Here is a 17,834-nt window from a genome sequence, read left to right on the forward strand (position 1 = left end):
ATACAACAGGGGACAGGTATCCTGGGCTGGGTCAGAAGTGGAGGGGAATGCCAAGCACTGGGAGTGACCGGAATGTTGTTCACAGCAGGCAAAGACGGGCTAAAGCCACCAAGCCAGCAGAGGAGGGAAAGAATAAAAAGCATATCCCTGGATCCTACAGCTGCTGACAGCTTCAATATAACTTAAAAATTCTGGTGAACACTAAACAGGGGAAATTTTTCTTTTGGAGATTTGGAGCTAAACAAATATAGGACTCAGGAAGAAACATCTGCTTCCAGAAAAACTGAGACAGCTCCGAGTACAGCAAACACTCCCCATGCCTGCCAGCACTGGCCATGCAAGGAAGTGAGGAGGAGCAAACCCTGAAGGCCAGAGCAGCTACCACCATCCACACGTCACCATGTTTTACCTTGGAGTGCTTTTCAGGCTGTTTCATCAGGAAAATTCACAGGCTGCTTTAGGCTTTCCTTGAAATGTTTTCTGCTTTATTTGAGACAACAGACTCTCTGACCCATGCTTGAAAATACAAACAAATAAGGGAGAGGGGAGCTAACAGCTCTCATCAGAGCTGCTGGCCAAAATCAAAAATAAAACACCACTGCACTTCATGCAACTCCCAGATCCCAGGGATTAGGTGAGATATTGAGTGCTGAAAGGAATAGCTTGCATTTGGGGAAAATTTTGGTATCTCACAAGAATTTTCATGCAAAACATCAATTAAAAATAAAATTAACAGAAGCATTCAAAACACTTCATTTCAGAAATGCTGAAAAAATTCAGTAACATACGTTAGTAGCTATATGTGTTATTAAAAATAATACAGCCACAAGTCAAAATAAAATATATCCGCTTACAACAAAGAAGTAATTTTACATAACAAAATCAGAAATACAAAGTGTTGCAATATGACCTTTGATGTTAAAATTACATAAATGGAAATTAATGTTATTTTCACACAGTGCTCTAATTGATGTTACTGCTTTATTTGATGATTAAATGGTGCTAACAATAGCTACTTCATCTCATCTCCAAAGAAAATGGTGGAATATAAAGGCGCAGAAAATAAAGGAACAATGGGAGAATGGGAGCATGTCCAGCCTCCATCAGAATCCAGAGGCTCTGCCTTCTCTGTAGAGTACAATGCCAGGCAGAGATGTCAGAGTTAGTCTGGGTACCAAAAATCATGCAAACAAGTTAACTGGCTCTGCTGGAAAAGCTCCTTCACAATTGAGGGACCCCTGCACACCAGAGCCCAGGCGTGTCCCAAGCACAAGACTTGTCACCACACAAAACTGCTGGGGATGTTCAGTTCAGCTTCTGCTCCTCAGCCACCTGCTTTTCTTATATTATATTTCTTTTATATATATATATATATATATATATATATATATATATATATATATATATTCTCTTATATTTCACACCATAAAAATAAATCCCTTATAATAGTCTCAATTCCAAAGGACTTGGAAGGACCTTCATGTTTCATGAAGGTCAGTTTAAATAAGCTTTTAATTTATCTTAACTCTTTTTGCTGTGGTTATTCTGGAAACTGTCAGCAGTCAAAAATGTTATCAGTCAACCCATCATTTGTAGGACTTAGGTGACAATACCTTATCCACCACAAACTACAGATTACTGCAAGTATAAATTTGACTCTGATCAGCACCCAGTAAATTCCGCTAATGTGTCACTAGCCTCAACTTATAATAATGTAAAGTAGCATATTCAGTTCAAAGAAGATTAAAAATGGGCAGAAAAACAATCATTACTGAATAATGGACATACTTTAACTCATACCCTTACTTCTTTTGTTGTAGCTTCTCTCTCTACAGCACTGGAGCTGCTGGAAAGTCCAACTAATTGTTTGCCCTTCTAAATCCAATTCATCTCCTTGGTTTAACAATAGCAAATCACCATCAACTACTTTTGCTAATAAAGGGGTCCCAAACCCACAAACAAAATCTAACAACAGCAGCAGGTGTAATTTGAAAAGTGAGAGATGTAATGAGACTTGAAAGAATTTAATTGAAAAACTATGATCAAAGAGTGAATTCAGGCAGAAACATTCAACTCAAGTAGCCATGTGGAATAATTTGTCATTTACGATGGTCAAAACAGATATTGCTGCATAAATGACTTTTAGGAAAAGCCAGGCATTTTAGCAGCCTGTGAAAAATATGCCAGAGTACAGGATGAAGGAAACTTGGAGGACAGAGCTCCCGGACAGAGTGGTCCAGTAATTCCTGCATGTCACTCCAATCCATCACCAGCAGTTTATGAAGTTGGTCAGATGGCCACCTTCTGCTGTCATACTGGAAAATAATTCACCAGTACAAGTTTACAAATCACCTCTTTCCATAGGCAGCAGAAAGAACAGGGCAACCTCTCCCACTAGCACAACTGTCCCTGAAGAAACACATCCCTGCGAAAGAGCCTCATCTGCCAGAGCACCAGAGCCACGCTGTGAGAGCAGGTCTTGCTCCCCTCTCAGAGGCATCACCCTTTCCTAAACCTCCAAGATATGCCTCCTTGCATCTTGTTCTCAGCCTGTGCCCTTACAGACCAGTGTTCCAAGGAAAAAGAAGGAGCAATAAACACAGCAGGAGTTTTTCACAATGGCACCTTTTCACCCTCAAAGCTATTGAAACATTGCTGTGCCTCAAGACAAAGTAAACTTGTTGGCAGGGCTGGGGAAAACAAGATGCATAAATTGCCTTTCAAAACCAACATTACTTCCTATGTTTGGGTTCTTTTTTCTTTTAATCTGAATAGTATAACTGTTCTTCAATAAACATTGGCATTTACAATATGCATTAACATGCTCTTGATTGTTGATATTCCTGAATAACTGTAATTTTAATAAATTCTAATAATGTAGGTCATCTGTAACTTTATATTAGTTTATTCAGTTTTTTTTCTAAATAGGTGCACTCTAATTATTATCTGATTAAAAACCAAGTTTTCATTACGTTTTAGAATCCCATTTTTACACTATAGAACCCTAGATCACAGTTTCTAATCTCTCTCGTTTGTCTCACCAAAGCTACCAAGAAGCAAAGTGAAATGGTATCAATACATTTTTTTTACATAGACTGAAGGGTTATGTGTTATTTGCTAAGAGATAACACTGTTGTCGTGTTTCTTCAGCAAAAAGGCTGACAAGACTTGTTTCACATCTGTCTGCATAATATAACAAACCGATGAAGAACTAGTGATGAAAAAGCTGGTTTGTTGACAATCTATTATTGTTAGATGCACCCAAACACCAAGATTTAGGCACTGCTCATTAGTGCTGTATTGTAGCTCAGGATTTTGTCCCTATAAATACTTCATGTCAAAATATTTTTCAAATATATTCTAGGCTGCAAGCCTTTCCTTTACTCCTGAAGAGTACAGCCTCTGAAGCCTTTTATCAGCTGAATGAACTCAGCTGTTCATTACCCACTGCAGCCAGACGATGACACTGCCAGCCCTATGTCCAGCTGCCCCTTCCTGCAAATGCCATCTGATTTGTTTGTTTTCTGCTCTGCTCACCTGCCAATACCACTCAGGTCCCTCTGTCTGTCTTCCCCTGGCCAGGCATCACAAACTGATAGCTTTCAGCTTCCATCTATGACTCCTTTCTTTCTTACAAATTATCTCATAGTTCCTCATATCATGACTTAGTCACAGAAGAAAAGGAGGAGGAATTGTCCTCCTACCTCTAACTGGCCCACTGAGATCTTCCATTTGGGTTTGCAAAGGCAGAAGGCAAGACAGGATCCAAGGAAAGCACACACTGTCCCTGCAGCTCCCTGCCACAGGCACAGCATTAAGACAACTGCACTGACACCTTGGCACAGAAAGTTAAGGCAACACCTTCTAACAGCTCTAATGACATCACTGGACTTTGCTGGATAACTAAATAATAAGAGATGGGTTATGTCCCCAACTGAAAGCCTCTACTTGAAAAAAATCCTCAGGCAACACTGACATAAATACCAAACAGGCAGTCGTCCTTCACTCAGCCCACAACTGCTCTCTTGTCTGCTGTTAACTTTGATCAGGCTGGCTTGTGGGATCACATCTTCAGCAAAACTGCTGCATTTGTCTGGGATCTCATTAACTATTCTGATTAGTTTTACCAACAGCAAGTTAAAATGGTGTGTCTGGCTCTTATGCCTTGAAATTTTCCTAAAGCTTTTGATGTAACTTCTGTTATGACAGCACTGCATTTATTCTGATTTCAAGTTTCACTTTAGATGCCCGTTCCGCATTTAGCTATGAATAGCAAATATTTCATATTGCTACTTACATAACTACCAGAATCTTCACAAAGGACTAAAAACCTCATGTACCATATTTGATATGACTTCAAAGCAGAAAAGATCCTTGTCTTACAATCAAGAGATAAATAACTTCATCCACCTAACTGGTGTACTTTGTACACCAGTACTGTGTACTGTGTACTTTAGCAAACACCTGAAAGACTAAAGGGAATGTAAGCCAGCTTCCTCTCTCTCCATGGCAGTGCATCTCTCCTTACTCAAGGGAGACACGGAGTTACCCATTTCATTTTCAGAGTAACTCTTCAATAACAATTTCAGGTTACTATGGCTGCTAGCAGTGCCCAATAGAGCCTTTCTGTTCACAATCTTTATGTCAGAGGAACTCAGACACTTGCCAATAAATGCCAATTCAGGCATGGTAATAAGTACCAGTAACAGAAACAGCATTACAAGCTCCTTCAGAAGAAAGCTGCAAGCAAGATCCTTTTCTCCACATGTGTGTTGCAGGCTAGCAGAGACAATTCTACCACAGCCATCAGCAGTGTTTGCTAATAGTGATTTTAAAGACCAGCAGGTTCAGAAGTTAGAGCACTGGTTCTCCCTCTAGCTTCTCCTGGTACAATATTTTGATGAGAACTCATTTTCAGACAGACGAAAAATGGGGCCCAGTGCAACACAAATTCCATTATAAGAAAGATGTGGACATACTGGGATGTCCGTGAAGGACCACAACATTTATCCCACCAAGTCCCAAGGATGTCATGTACCTTCTCCCAGCTGTGATCTGACCTCAGGACCCCCTCACCTGGCTTGGACAGACACACAACACAAGCAATCCTTTGCTGTTTGCTGTACAAGTTTTCTTTGACCTCTCCCCCACAAAGATCTAAACCTACACACATGTAAAATTCACAAACTGAAGAAAAACAAAACCGGGAGAAGCAAACTTGCTTAACCAAGCTGTGAGATGATATGCTTACATGGTTCTATTACATTTGTAGTTTTTATCCACATATTTTAGGTTTTTATCCACTTTTTTAGGTTTTCATTCACATAACTTTACTAGCCCCTTTCAGGTATCTAGAGAGATTCAACCAGCAAACACAAAACATCAGACATGTCTCCCAAACATTTCCATCTGGAAAAGCTGTTTACAAACATACGTGCTTTTATAAACTAAACAAAATTTAATGCAATATGAATTCACACCAAATTAAAAGGGGAAAGATCTTCTGCTTCTCAAGCATTTTGAAAAAAGGAGAACACTTGTGTATTTCATATTTACATTTTAAATAATTCAGATAGTAAACTTTTTAATAAGAGAAATAACTGTAATAAACACTTTATTTAGTTTAGGACAAATTCCTTGAATGGTGAAGTATAAATACACCATAGTGTTTAAATAGTGAAGAGAACATATGACTTCTAGCAAGGTCATGATGAGGGGGAGAGTATAGAATATCCATTGTGAGGAATTGAGTTAAATGCATCTCATTTTCACTTTGTCAAAGTTAGTTCACATTTTGGTTGAAGACCAGCATACTACCTAAGGTAGCAACTATCCAAAAAGCAGGTATTATATCTCCATTCATTACATCTTCATTCATGTCTCAGGTCTAGGGTCAGGTAGGTCAAATCAATACTTTAGAGTTCTGTCCATGGTCAAAAATGGGCAATAAAGGCTCACATGACATAGGGCACACAGGGAAAAGAACTCACTGAAAATGAAGAATAATGGATAAGAATAAAAAAACAGATTCCACTCAAAATAAAGGGAAGACATTTTTTTCAATAACATATTAGAAACATCATATGGAATAATTCAGATGGATAAAAGAAAGGAATTCCACCTGCTTTGAGTAGGGCCCTGTTTTAATCAGTATATGGGGAAAACACCTAATCATTTGTTTATATGGTTCTGTGTGAAAGGCTGAAGAAAACCTCAACTGTTTCCAGGTAGTTGCAAAGTTCCACAGACAGGAAAATAATAATTATATATGTCATAGTGTACAGTGGGAAGAAAAGGGAGCAGGAATATATCAGTAGACAATACTTCGTTTAGCTGTTCATTTTTGATACCTGGCAGAAATAGACCGAAAAATACTGTTGTCTGGTAAATACTACATGGAGTCAGAACCATAGAGTGCATGACCTGAGTTGACAGTTCAATATTGCTAACTTCATTCTTGGAACAGGCTTTGCCAGACTCTTCTCTAAAGACAATCCCTAGACTAGAAAAGCTGATAATCAGAAATAAAATGAAACCTTAAAATATGTAGCATTTCCAGTTTTTTTTACAGAGCAAAAGGTAGAATTACTCTTCTGTGGAATTTTAGAAGATCTTGATATAAATTTCCTGACTGCTCAGCTACTGGGATATGCTTTCAAGTTACTTCTATCAAACAGATACACCGACAGATTTCATCAACATGTGAATATAATTTTTTCCTATAATTTCAAAGCTTTATTTTTTCCTATTGACATAGAAAAAAGATTCTTACCAGTAACCTTGAATTCAACCGTTCTTCGTATAAGCTTGCCTTCAAACTTCAGTTCACAGGTATAATTTCCTCCATCTTCTTCCTGGACCTCTTGAATTAAGAGAGTATTTCCTTTCTGAATTACAACACTTCTCCACATTTTTGGCTCACATTCCTGCAGAAAAAAAGCCGGTGCCAAAATTACCTGGCGTGTACAACATAAGACAGTGTTGCCTGATCAGATTGTCAATATTATACATAAAGAAACCACCACCTAGATCTATTTTGCAATTAAAATTCAAATCTAATTTCAGAAAGCATAGAGATCTGGAACTGGAATTAATTTGAGGACTGAAATTAAGCAGAAATGTTTTTAAGGTTCAGTTATTCCTACTGTATCACATGGGCCTGTGTTTAATATATGGTGCCCTCAAGCAATGGTTAAGTATCTTCTTTTTGTTCATAACAACTGCCGAGACATCTCCTTTAGGATGGACCATTAAAATACGTCTCTATTTGAAGGGAGTAAGGGCAACATCTGTTAAGAGCTAGCCTGAAGGCAAATTTTAAACATAATCCCAAGCCAGAACCATTTACCAATAGAAGAAAACAGGAAGAACAGCAGTTTTTTGAGAGAATTCAGAAGCCTGGTTTCCTTACAGCCTTATTTCTCATCACTGGCTTCTCCAACACCTGCTGAGCTTTGATTCAGCCTTTTCCCATCACCAGCTACTTTGCAACAGCATCCCCACATGCACCCTCTGATGCAGGACATGGTACTGAAAGTCTGCCACTTTCACAGGCTTCACCCACAGGGCGAGCTGTTAGTTCAGCAGATTTAGGTTCATTGCAACAAATTGTGGTCCTACTGGAACAGCATTTGAGTCCTTCTGGATAGAGTGTGATACAGAGCAAGAAGAAGCTCTCCCCTTCCTAAACCACTGGATCCTTGCAGGCAGATCAGTTGCTTTCCATGTGATCAGCACTCATGACTGAATTGCTCTTGGAATGTTCTGAACAAAAAATCATGGGCCAAATCTAATCATTGTCTCTTGAAAATGGCTCCTTAAGATTTATTGTCCCTGAATATCTTTAACATCAAGCCTGTTCTGCAACAAAATCATACTTTTTGACTTCTCTGAAGCACTCAGTAGTCCCAGCAGTTTCAGAGCCTCTGGCTAATCCTGTACCCAGGAAAAACAAAGCAACATAGAGCCTGAGTATCTTCAATGCCCCTCTACTCCCTCTCTCAAGGTGGCAGCTTGGAATAAACTCTCAGACTGCTGCAGTCTCCCATCAGTTACATCAGGCTCAGCAACTTCAGAGACTGGTGACATGCCCACACCTATGCCCCATTTTCTGCTCATCAGCAACAGCAGTGTCAGAAACACAGAAAACAAAATAGAACAAAGCTTTCTCTTAAGAAAACAACCAAACAAGAAAATACGTCAACATGCAAATACGTTGTACCACAGTAAGAGATCAGCGTGACACAAACATAAATTTTTCATGGACTCCATACGCGTTCTGAATCCATGTCAGATTCTAAATTAAAGAGTGACAATAGAAAAAAATAAAAAAATAGGACTGAGAGTTTCTGGCCTTGCACTCGAAAAGGGAGCACTGAAGAAACCTCCCTGTCCCTAGGAGGCCAAATTCAGTTACAATATGATCAGATTTCAGATTCAGAAGTTGTGGAACACTACTGCAGGTCACAGAGTGATCTCTGTTACCTCTCTCTGTTTGCAAAGTACAGCTGTAAGGGAAGCATCATCTCATCTTGCAAGTGAACTTTAGTTAACACTGGTGATAGAGAATGACCAGATCCCATCTACTGTGCTGAGACTCACTCAGGACACAAATCTGAGCCAGGAAATGCCATTAAATCCTTTCTGATTTGACCTCAATATTTTAGTTCCATTGAAACATACATCAATCATCTACTCAGAGTGTAGGTTAAATCTGAACACTGGGCAAAGAATACTATTCAGTCCTATTCAATCCTAATTTAGAAGGAATACAATTCCCAGCACACACAAAGTAAGCATATTTCAGATGCACACCCTTTAGTGCAGCATGGAAATAATCTACCATGTACTACCAGTTTTATATTCTCTACTTCATTTTTTAAAGTATAGGAACAAAGGGATGGAAGATACATTTTTATATGCTTTATATTTTTATATACAAGGTTGCAATAAGAAGGATGACACATTTACTACTGCAAAGATTAATGATCTATCAAAAACAATGTTTGTGCTATTGTGGTTTTACATAAAGGAATTGTCCTGGTGGAATTGTACTGCTAATTTCCTAATTATTCTTTTTGTATCTTCTTGAAACACTTCCATTAAAGATTATTTATAAGCCTTTCCCAAATTTCAGCTAATTATTTTTATTCTGCTGACTACGCAGGCTTTAAAATGTTGAAAATGCTTGTTTATATATTTAATAAATAAAACTTAAAAGCCTGAAAGAGGAGAAGCTGGAAAATGGCTGAGAAACAAAATTCTTACTAGTTTTTACATTGTGAAAACAATACAGACTTTACTGTTGGAGGTCTGCTGATTTCCCTAAAAGGGTAAGTGCTCGATTGTATGACTCATTTCATGGAATCACAGAATAGTTCAGGTTGAAAGAAACCTTACAGATCATCTCACTACAACTCTCCTGCATGGGCAGGGACACCATCCAGTAAACCAGGTTGCTGCAAGCCCCATCCACCTTGGTGCTGAACCCTTCCAGGGATTGGGAGTCCACAGCTTTCCTGGGCAACCTGTGCCACTGCATCAACACTCTCACAAGAAAAAATTTAATATCTAATCTAAACCCTCCTTCAGTCCAAAGCCATTCCCTCCCATCCTGTCACTACATGCCCTTGTGAAAAATTCCTTTCCAGTCATCTCCTAAGCCCCCTTCAGGTACTGGAAGGTGGTCTAAGTTCTCCCCAAAGGCTTTATCCAATTAATTGCTCTTTTCTGCTTCTGCTTCTGTTTACCTGCTAGAAGACTCTGCAAGTTTCTTTTTCTAGAATATCTACTTTCCTTAGACATCTGAAACATTTGGGGGCTTTTCCCCCCAGTAACTAAGGTGCGCACTATTATGCTTTTTTTTTCTCTTCCTTGAAATCTAAGTGTCAGTACCTCAAAAGTCTATTTTTCTGGGTAGATAACAACTACCTGTCCTTCACCTGACATTTTTATTGTTCTTTTAGCCCTCCTTTCAACCCAGTAGCAGAAAAAACATGATGGAAATGGATTAAGACTCCACACTCAAGATGTAATATGCCTTTTCCCTCTGTCAGCTATTTTTCATGAAACTGCTCTTACTCTTAAATCCCATTCATTCAATCATGCCTTGACACACACATTTACTTAAAAAAAAAAAAAATCCCATACGTCTTGTCAAAACAGTTCTAATAGGCATAACTGAGCTGTGTATATATCAATGGCATTAATTGGGAAAAGCTTTAAAAATAAATATCTAATGCAGTGTAATTCTAGCCAGAAGTTAAGTTTATACTACTGTTAAAACAAATCCTCACAGCAAATGTTATATTACATACCGGGTGAGCATGTGGAATTCTATTCAGGCATAATTAAGAGCATGTTTAAATTACAGTTAACTCCCAGTAAATTGATGCAATTACTAGCTCAGAGTCACCAATCCCTCAACACAGAAAAGCCTTTTGGAAGGCAGAGCAGGTTCTGCACACAGTGGGCTGGCATCATCACTGTCCTGTCTGATGGTATTTCATAGGTCACAAGTCCAAACTCCCTGACTAACAGTGAACTGGCAGGTACTCATGAACACAAGTATTTCTCCTTTCAGCAGAAAGGAGAAAGAAAGAAATCTCAAGGACTTCCTCATGTTTATTTATGTATCTACTGTTCTATTCCAGACAACTTATACTCTCTGCCTGAGTGAAAATCTCTATACATTCCAGCATAATGAAAAGGAATACTCCTCACTCTCCCCCTGGCTCCCACCCGACCCTCTGGAGCAGATTTACTCAAGAAGGTGCCTTTATGTACACATCAAGCTGAAAAATCTAAGGTAGAGGGGAAAACTTGAGGATCCAGTGTGCTATGACCAGAAATGGATGACTTCTTTGGAAAGTGAGGGTCAGATCCTAAGGCAGGATAACACTTTACACTCTTCTTCAGGAGAAAGGACCTGTTTGTTGTTACTCACATTGCCTCCTACAGCATGCTCTTAAGTCCCAGCCTGCAATTTGTAGGGGTTACCCCAGTATTCACCAAATTATTTTGAAATCCATATAATTATATATTTTCTAGAAATTGGACTTCTCCACTTTTGATTATGCAGACTTTCATTAACAGTAACATAATAGTTTCTAGAATATCCAAAACTCTGTTCCAGAATAAGTTTCAAGGGATTCCCTGACATACACACCTTCTGTGCAGCATTAATATTGTGATTGCACACTGCTGAGCTTCCTGTCTCAAGTCTAGGTAAATAAGGTGTTTCCCTAGGAGCCAAAATGATAACTCATAATTGTTAATTATAGATAAGAAGGTGTATGCAGTAGGTTATCTCACCCATGTCTCTTTTCACTACCAAGCCAGACTAAAGGTTGTCAACTTCAATTGTCTCAGTGTTATCATCCAATGACACCAATTCTGTTCAGTTTCACCTCAGTGATGGTTTGTCACTCAGCTGTCACACTCCAGCCCGGTGTCACACAAGCTGTTTGTGACACCCAGACAACAGGGGTGGGATTGTGGAACAGACTCTTCCACTCCCTGTCTTAGTCAGTACAAAGCATTACTGGTGTGGGGCTGCACATGCATCTTCTTTAGACTAATTTCTGCTCCATGACAGTTGAAGATCATTTCTGCCAGGCTATTTTTCAGCCTTTTTTTGCAAAAAATTGAGATCTTCAGTGATCTCTTGTCCAGTAATACCAAGAGGTAGAGAGGGCAAGAAGCAGCTTCTCTTCTATATCCTCCTTGCTCTGAGATATCAGACTTCATGAGCAGAGCCAGGATTTGGGATCAATGATCCCTGTGAGCCCCTTCCAACACAGGATATTCTATGATTAACTAAATCATATATTTCACATATGAACAGCACTGAAAATTTCAACCCATATGCTGAGAGAAAGAGCTTCAACTGCTGAAAGAAAAACTTTATTCACACTAACAGCGGGTTATGGCACACATTTTGTTACTGTAAAATATGTGAGATTTCTGTAAAAAAAACAAATAAATGACAATTTTAATAATTGCTCTTTTCAGCTGAAATCTGCTAAGGAGGAAAAAGTCTGCTAGTCTGCCCATATTGCTTATTTCATACAAAATAATTGTCTTTAAAGAATGTTATTAAAGTTAGCAAATCAAGCATTGTAAATTTAGGGTTTAACTAGTTTGTATGTTTTCTGTCTGTATTACCCAAATCAAGCTTCTCCTAAAATCCTACAATCCAAACTCTATTTTCCATAGGTCCCACTGAACTGTCCCTATTGCCCAACTATTTCTGGTTCCTTCTGACTCTTAGCTCTTTATTCTTCTCTAGTTGAGGCTCTTAGCCTTCAACTAATACCCGAGGACTTTTCAAATCAGACCTTGACCCAGGTCCAGACAACAGGCAAAATTTGCCAGACCTTGCTGTGGTCTCACTACTTGGTGTTTGCCAGCCAACCCATATTTTACTCATTCTCCTGCTTCCTTGGGGAGCTACAGAAACACATCACCAGTACATCTGCTGATGAAAGCAGTGTATGATACTTGACAGGCTTTGGAGAAATTGCAGGCAGATGAGTTACCTGGTAAGTAGTAAAAGTACCTAAGTGATGTCAGTTAAAATTAATCGATTCACGACAGTTACTCAATGAACCTCAGCAGACTTCTGTGCAGACTCCAGGAGACTTTGGTAAAGATTTACAAGTCTTGGTGAAATTACCCGACAGACTCCATAAAAATTAATTGGGCAGCACAACTGAAGCTGGCGGTGCTGATCACCTCTGGCTCCATTCCACTCCAGTATCATGCAGGGAGACACCACATCCAGGTACAAACTGGTACAGAGGCACTGTGGTTTGGAAATTGGGGTACTGCTGATAGAGAGGTCCTGTGAGCTCTCTTACAGAACATCCTCATTGATACTGACTTCTGCTGGACAGTAACTATGATGGATAGTTTTACCTGCAAAACTGTAATACTGAGAGAACACTCTCCAGACCAGTCACAAACCACTGGTTTCAGAGGAAGTCAGGGCTAAGCTTCACTGAAAACAGTGCAAGTTTTGAGCAGTTTCAGCACAACAGCAATAAAACAGCAATAGTTACCTTGTACCACACCACATCAGGCTCTTGACCGGCTGTTTTGTAATCCTCAATATCAGGACAGGAGATTGTCTTTCTCTTCGTGACTTCTGATTTTTCCAGATATCTGATCTTGCTGTTGTAGCAAAGCCCAGATTCATTCTCAGCTACCGTCAAGGACATGGACACCTTCATGCAATACGTTGAGTTTCTGCCGGGACAGAAAGATGGTTTCATTTATCCTGCCTTCTTTTCACCATGTTTGTTTTGGTAACAGTAGGTTTTGGTGTTAAGCTCTTATTTTCATAAACACTTGAGTGACACATTCAAACAGTGACAGCCATGCTGTGCATTTCCAGCACAGAGGAATTCCTAGGAAATATAAAGGCTCGCTTCTGACTGACTGTGAAGACTATGAAGAACCTTGAAGAAACATTGTTGACAAGTGATCCAACCCAGCGCAGCAGGTCTTTCAGGCGTGCAAGTCTATGAACAGGAACATGTTGGCATCACAAATGTTGGTCAGGATACACTCTCCCATTTCCTCTGCATCCCTCCCCAACACTTATCCTCACCCTTGTTCTCTCCCACCTTCAGGAGGTTTCGCTCCAGTGTGCAGCACCATACATTTGAGAAGAAGGGTTATGTGCTGGATGTTAAAGCACATCACACAGGAAGGATTTCTGCCTGAGAAGGAACTCCTGCACAAAATTCTACAGCACATGATACTGTGGTGGGTAAACCTGGACCAGCTGCCAGCCTCCCACCAGCTTCACCCTTCACTCCCCACAATGGGATGGGGGGGAGAAAATAAAATTAAAAAGTTATTGAGTCAAGAAAAAGACAAAGAGGCCACTCACCCATTACTGTCACAGACAAAACAGACTTCACTTGGAAAAAAAATATTTTAATTAATTGCGAATTATAATAGGTTTGATGGTGAGAAAGACACAAAAGCTAAAACACATTCCACTCACATCCTCTTTTTCTTCCTCTACCTCTCTCTCCCCAAGTGGCAGAGGGGTGGAGTTGGGGGATTGTTGTCTGTCCATAACATCTCCCCACCAACTCTTTCTCCTCATGTGCTCCCCTGCTCCAGCATGGACTGTCCATGGCTGTAACTCCTGTCACAAAAATCAGGTCTTCAGGATCCCTCTCTGGCCACAGCACAGTGATTGCTGGGGCCTGGGATACCAAAAAATCCCAAGAATCCTGAGAGCTGTTTTATTATTAGGGCACAATAAACACAACCAGATCTTTTCCTATTCCACGTGATCATGAAAACAGGATTAAATTCCTTCAGCCTTGCAGCTTTAACAGGACTATCAGACACATACCCTGCTGTACTGTGGGGCATTGGCAGTCTGGGCAGGGCAGCTGCAGCCCAGACTGCCAGCTCTGCCCCTCACCCTGTGCGTGGAGAAAAAAGCCACAATGTAACAGAGCTCTTCCTCCCATTGTGCATCATTCTGTCATTTTAGTTGATTGTGCCACTACCAAGAGGGCCAGTAGCAAACCTGTCACGCTGGGTGGTTAGTCCCATAGAAAGGAGCTGTAGAGTGCTTTTGTGGGAGGTATCTTGGCTTTGCCACTGCCTCCTCTATCACAGCTCTGCCCACACTGGTTTAGCTAAGGCCAGAGGGTGCCCTGTGCATCCAGAATGTGATCCATCAGTCACACCCTCATACTAAAGATGCTGGCTGCTCACTCCCACCAACTAGACCCAGGACAGTGTTTTTATATAAAAAAATAAGAGTCCAACATGCTCCATGACAAATCTTCTCTCACATTTCCTTCTGTCAAGTGAGCCTGTGGTTAGGAAGAAAATAGAAAGGTCTATAGGGACACTTCCCCAGAGCTCAAAGCTTCATGCTAAACAAGTGCTGGCAAAACACTGCAAATGGGTTCTTGTCAAAGGTGTGCCATGAGCAGGTATTGGCAGACAGAGTCATTTGCAAGGCAGATCAGGAGGCAATCTTCAGAAACATCCCATTTTCAGCATCATTAGTGCTATGCATTCAGCATAACCACAGACTTCATCCTTCCTACTCACTTCTCCTCAAAATGCCATGTGTACATCTGTGTAAGAATCAGTGAATATTTTGTCCATTCCCTCACCTCTGAGTGAAAAGGCTCACTTTGCACACTGACATGATGTGTTTCAGTTCAGAGTCTATAATAAGGTCTCATTCTCACAAACTGCACAAAACATATTATTTTACCTGAAAGAAAATTTCTGTGGACTGGAAACAATCCATAATTTGGCTTATATAATTTAAGGAAAATAAGTCAACTTTCTCCTAAATTAGGTTTTGAAAAGGGTTACCCTTCTTGTAGGAAGAAAACGAAACATATTTGAGAATCTTTACAGCAATGAAAATCCACAAAATATGGATTCAACCACCCAGTATAATCAATAGTAATTAATCAGTAATGATTATTTAGCTTTCCTGAATGACTGTAAGTATTACTGAGTGCAAGTAAGGTCACATGAGCTCAAAAATTATGACCCAGGCTAATAAAGAATAATGTCTTTGAGTAGTTGTCCATTACTTGGTGTTATTTAATAGTGCTGTATTTTCTCCTAACAATCTTGCATTATTTAGATTGCATTTTGAACAGTGCTGGAGGCTACTTCTATTTAAAATGCTTCCTGGAAGCACAACTGAAAATGCAGTATGCTTTTCATTAGTTACAATTAGAACTGAGTAGAATTGAGGAAACTAAGTGCCTGGTGAGTACTATCACTTTTGTTCACACTCCATGACCAAGACAATAAATGTATTCTGGCTCATGATGAAGAAAGCCCTCACTAAGCCAAAAGCAATAGATTTGAAAGCTTCATGGATGCTTCTTCACCAGCCACTCACATTACTGCTACTGCTGGTAGTCCAGAAAAGGGCAATTTCTGCGGGAATGTCAGCGACTGAAGCAAGAGTCTTCCTTTAATCTAGTCAGCTCTGGGAAAACGTGGTATTTCAAGTCATGTGCAAAAGGAATTAGTTGTTCAAAAAACCGATCAGCCTTGCTGTTTTTCTCAGTTTTTACGAAGTCTGGGAGCTGAAGTCTGCTGAAGTCATGAGCCATTCCTCCCTGTGCTGGGCAAGCTGTTCCCCAAGGCTAGGGAGTTAAATTTCATCTCTCAGTTCTCTGAGCAGCTGATGCATCTGTGCTGATTATTTCTTGGTGTCTTCCCTGGCTGCTGGGCTCTGGAGGTAAAAGGGGCTCTCTAAAGTTTACAGCTTAAGCAAGAACTCAGGAGGGGCATCACAAAGAGGATTGGTACAACTTTGTTTTTAGCACCTGGCAAACAGACAGGAACAGAGTAGTCCTGGCCACACAGGGCACTGATGGGAGCTCACCTAAAGAGTTCTCTCAGGAAACCCATAGAGCTGCTGTGTTCGGAAGGCATCTAGTTCTTTCTTCTCAATTGTGTTCAGGACCCCTGTGCTCTCCCTCATGAGCTGCATTTAAGTTGTTTATGGTAAGGCTCTTTCTTTTTTCATAGAGCTATATAGATAAACTAGCACAAACCCCATGTTTTTGCTCTTCTTCTTTCAGAAGCTAAACAGATGGCCTATGAATTATTAAAAGGAGGATCCACTTTTGTTTTTCAGTATACGGTCATTGGTGGGGGAGGTCAGTGCTCCCAGCAGTCTCTGGCTGGCAGGAAAGGTTATATGGCCATTTTTAATGAGAAAGAAGAACAAGAAGAACAACAGATAACAACAGCAAAGCTACAGGTAACCTGAGCTTTGCTGTCAGTAACAGTGGCCAAAAGGAATGAAAAGCAAGCAGCTTCCTGGTGGATGAGGAAGATGCTGGAGGGCTTCCAGTGGTGATTTTAGTATTGAGAGACCAGGTAAGAAGACTTGTACTTAAGTAGAGAATGTTGGAACACACATGAACCTGTCGGGCAACATTTTACATATATATGTAAAGGAAATAAATCTATGGGTCTGGAAATGAGTCTTTCGATAATTTGTCTTTTCTGAAATATTTCCAAAGCATGCATTTTCCACAGGAGTTGATTTCTAGTGGGTTCTAATTCTGTAAGAAGTGGTAGTGGTCAGATAGGGAACAGGAAAGGGAAAGAAAGAACCACTCCACAGTGCAAAGAAGAAAGATTGTCTAATATTTTCACACTGAAACTAAGATCTATAATTCTCTGTTTCAAGGGAATAGTTACACACTGGGCCTACTCTCTCGACTGGAAACAGGAAGAAGGGCTTAGCTTTGCCAGAGTTCACAAAGCAGTTTCCTTTGTTCTGGTGGCAAGGCATCTGTAATCCCCAGGCCACCTGGAGCTGGCTCTGAACCACAAACTGAAGCCAGCTTCGAACCCAATAGAAAAGAAGAGCGAGAATCACGGGATTTGAATAGGTCTCAAAACAAAAGAAAGCAAAACTGTTTTTGGCTTGACTTCGAAGCAAGGACAGAAGGGAAAAAGGGAGGAAATAAAAAAATGGATAAGGACATTTGAAATTGGAGTGCCAGTCCCCAAATTGTTTTTCATCTTGTTTTGGATTCAAGACAATTAATGAGCCCTAAGGCTGAACTCAAATTAAAATAAACATTCACAACTTTGCAGAAAAACCCATTTTTTGCATTTGTGTTTGTGCTAAGTGAGGGTGGTTTGTTAAAAGAGTCAAGTAGAAAACTTTTGTCTCTAATACGCTCAGAATCTCCCCCAGCCACCCCCATTTATTCATTTTCTTATAAAGAGGAAGGAGGCAGAAATGTGGTTGAATATTTTATACCTACTAGACTGAAAAACCCCACCTAATTTTGAATCGC

General features: G+C 40.0%; 1 protein-coding gene across 1 annotated transcript in view; it reads right to left on the reverse strand.

Annotated features, from left to right (window-relative positions):
* IL1RAPL2 (interleukin 1 receptor accessory protein like 2) overlaps positions 1-17,834 on the reverse strand; it is a 371,347-nt gene that overhangs the window by 149,399 nt on the left and 204,114 nt on the right. Inside the window, exons 5-6 of the mRNA XM_066338795.1 lie at positions 13,062-13,248; positions 6,773-6,926 (exon numbers count right to left, since the gene is read on the reverse strand). Coding sequence (XP_066194892.1) covers positions 6,773-6,926; positions 13,062-13,248 — 341 coding nt within the window. The remainder of the gene's footprint in view (positions 1-6,772; positions 6,927-13,061; positions 13,249-17,834) is intronic.

This window comes from Sylvia atricapilla, chromosome Z (assembly GCF_009819655.1).
Source record: "Sylvia atricapilla isolate bSylAtr1 chromosome Z, bSylAtr1.pri, whole genome shotgun sequence".
NCBI lineage: Eukaryota > Metazoa > Chordata > Aves > Passeriformes > Sylviidae > Sylvia > Sylvia atricapilla.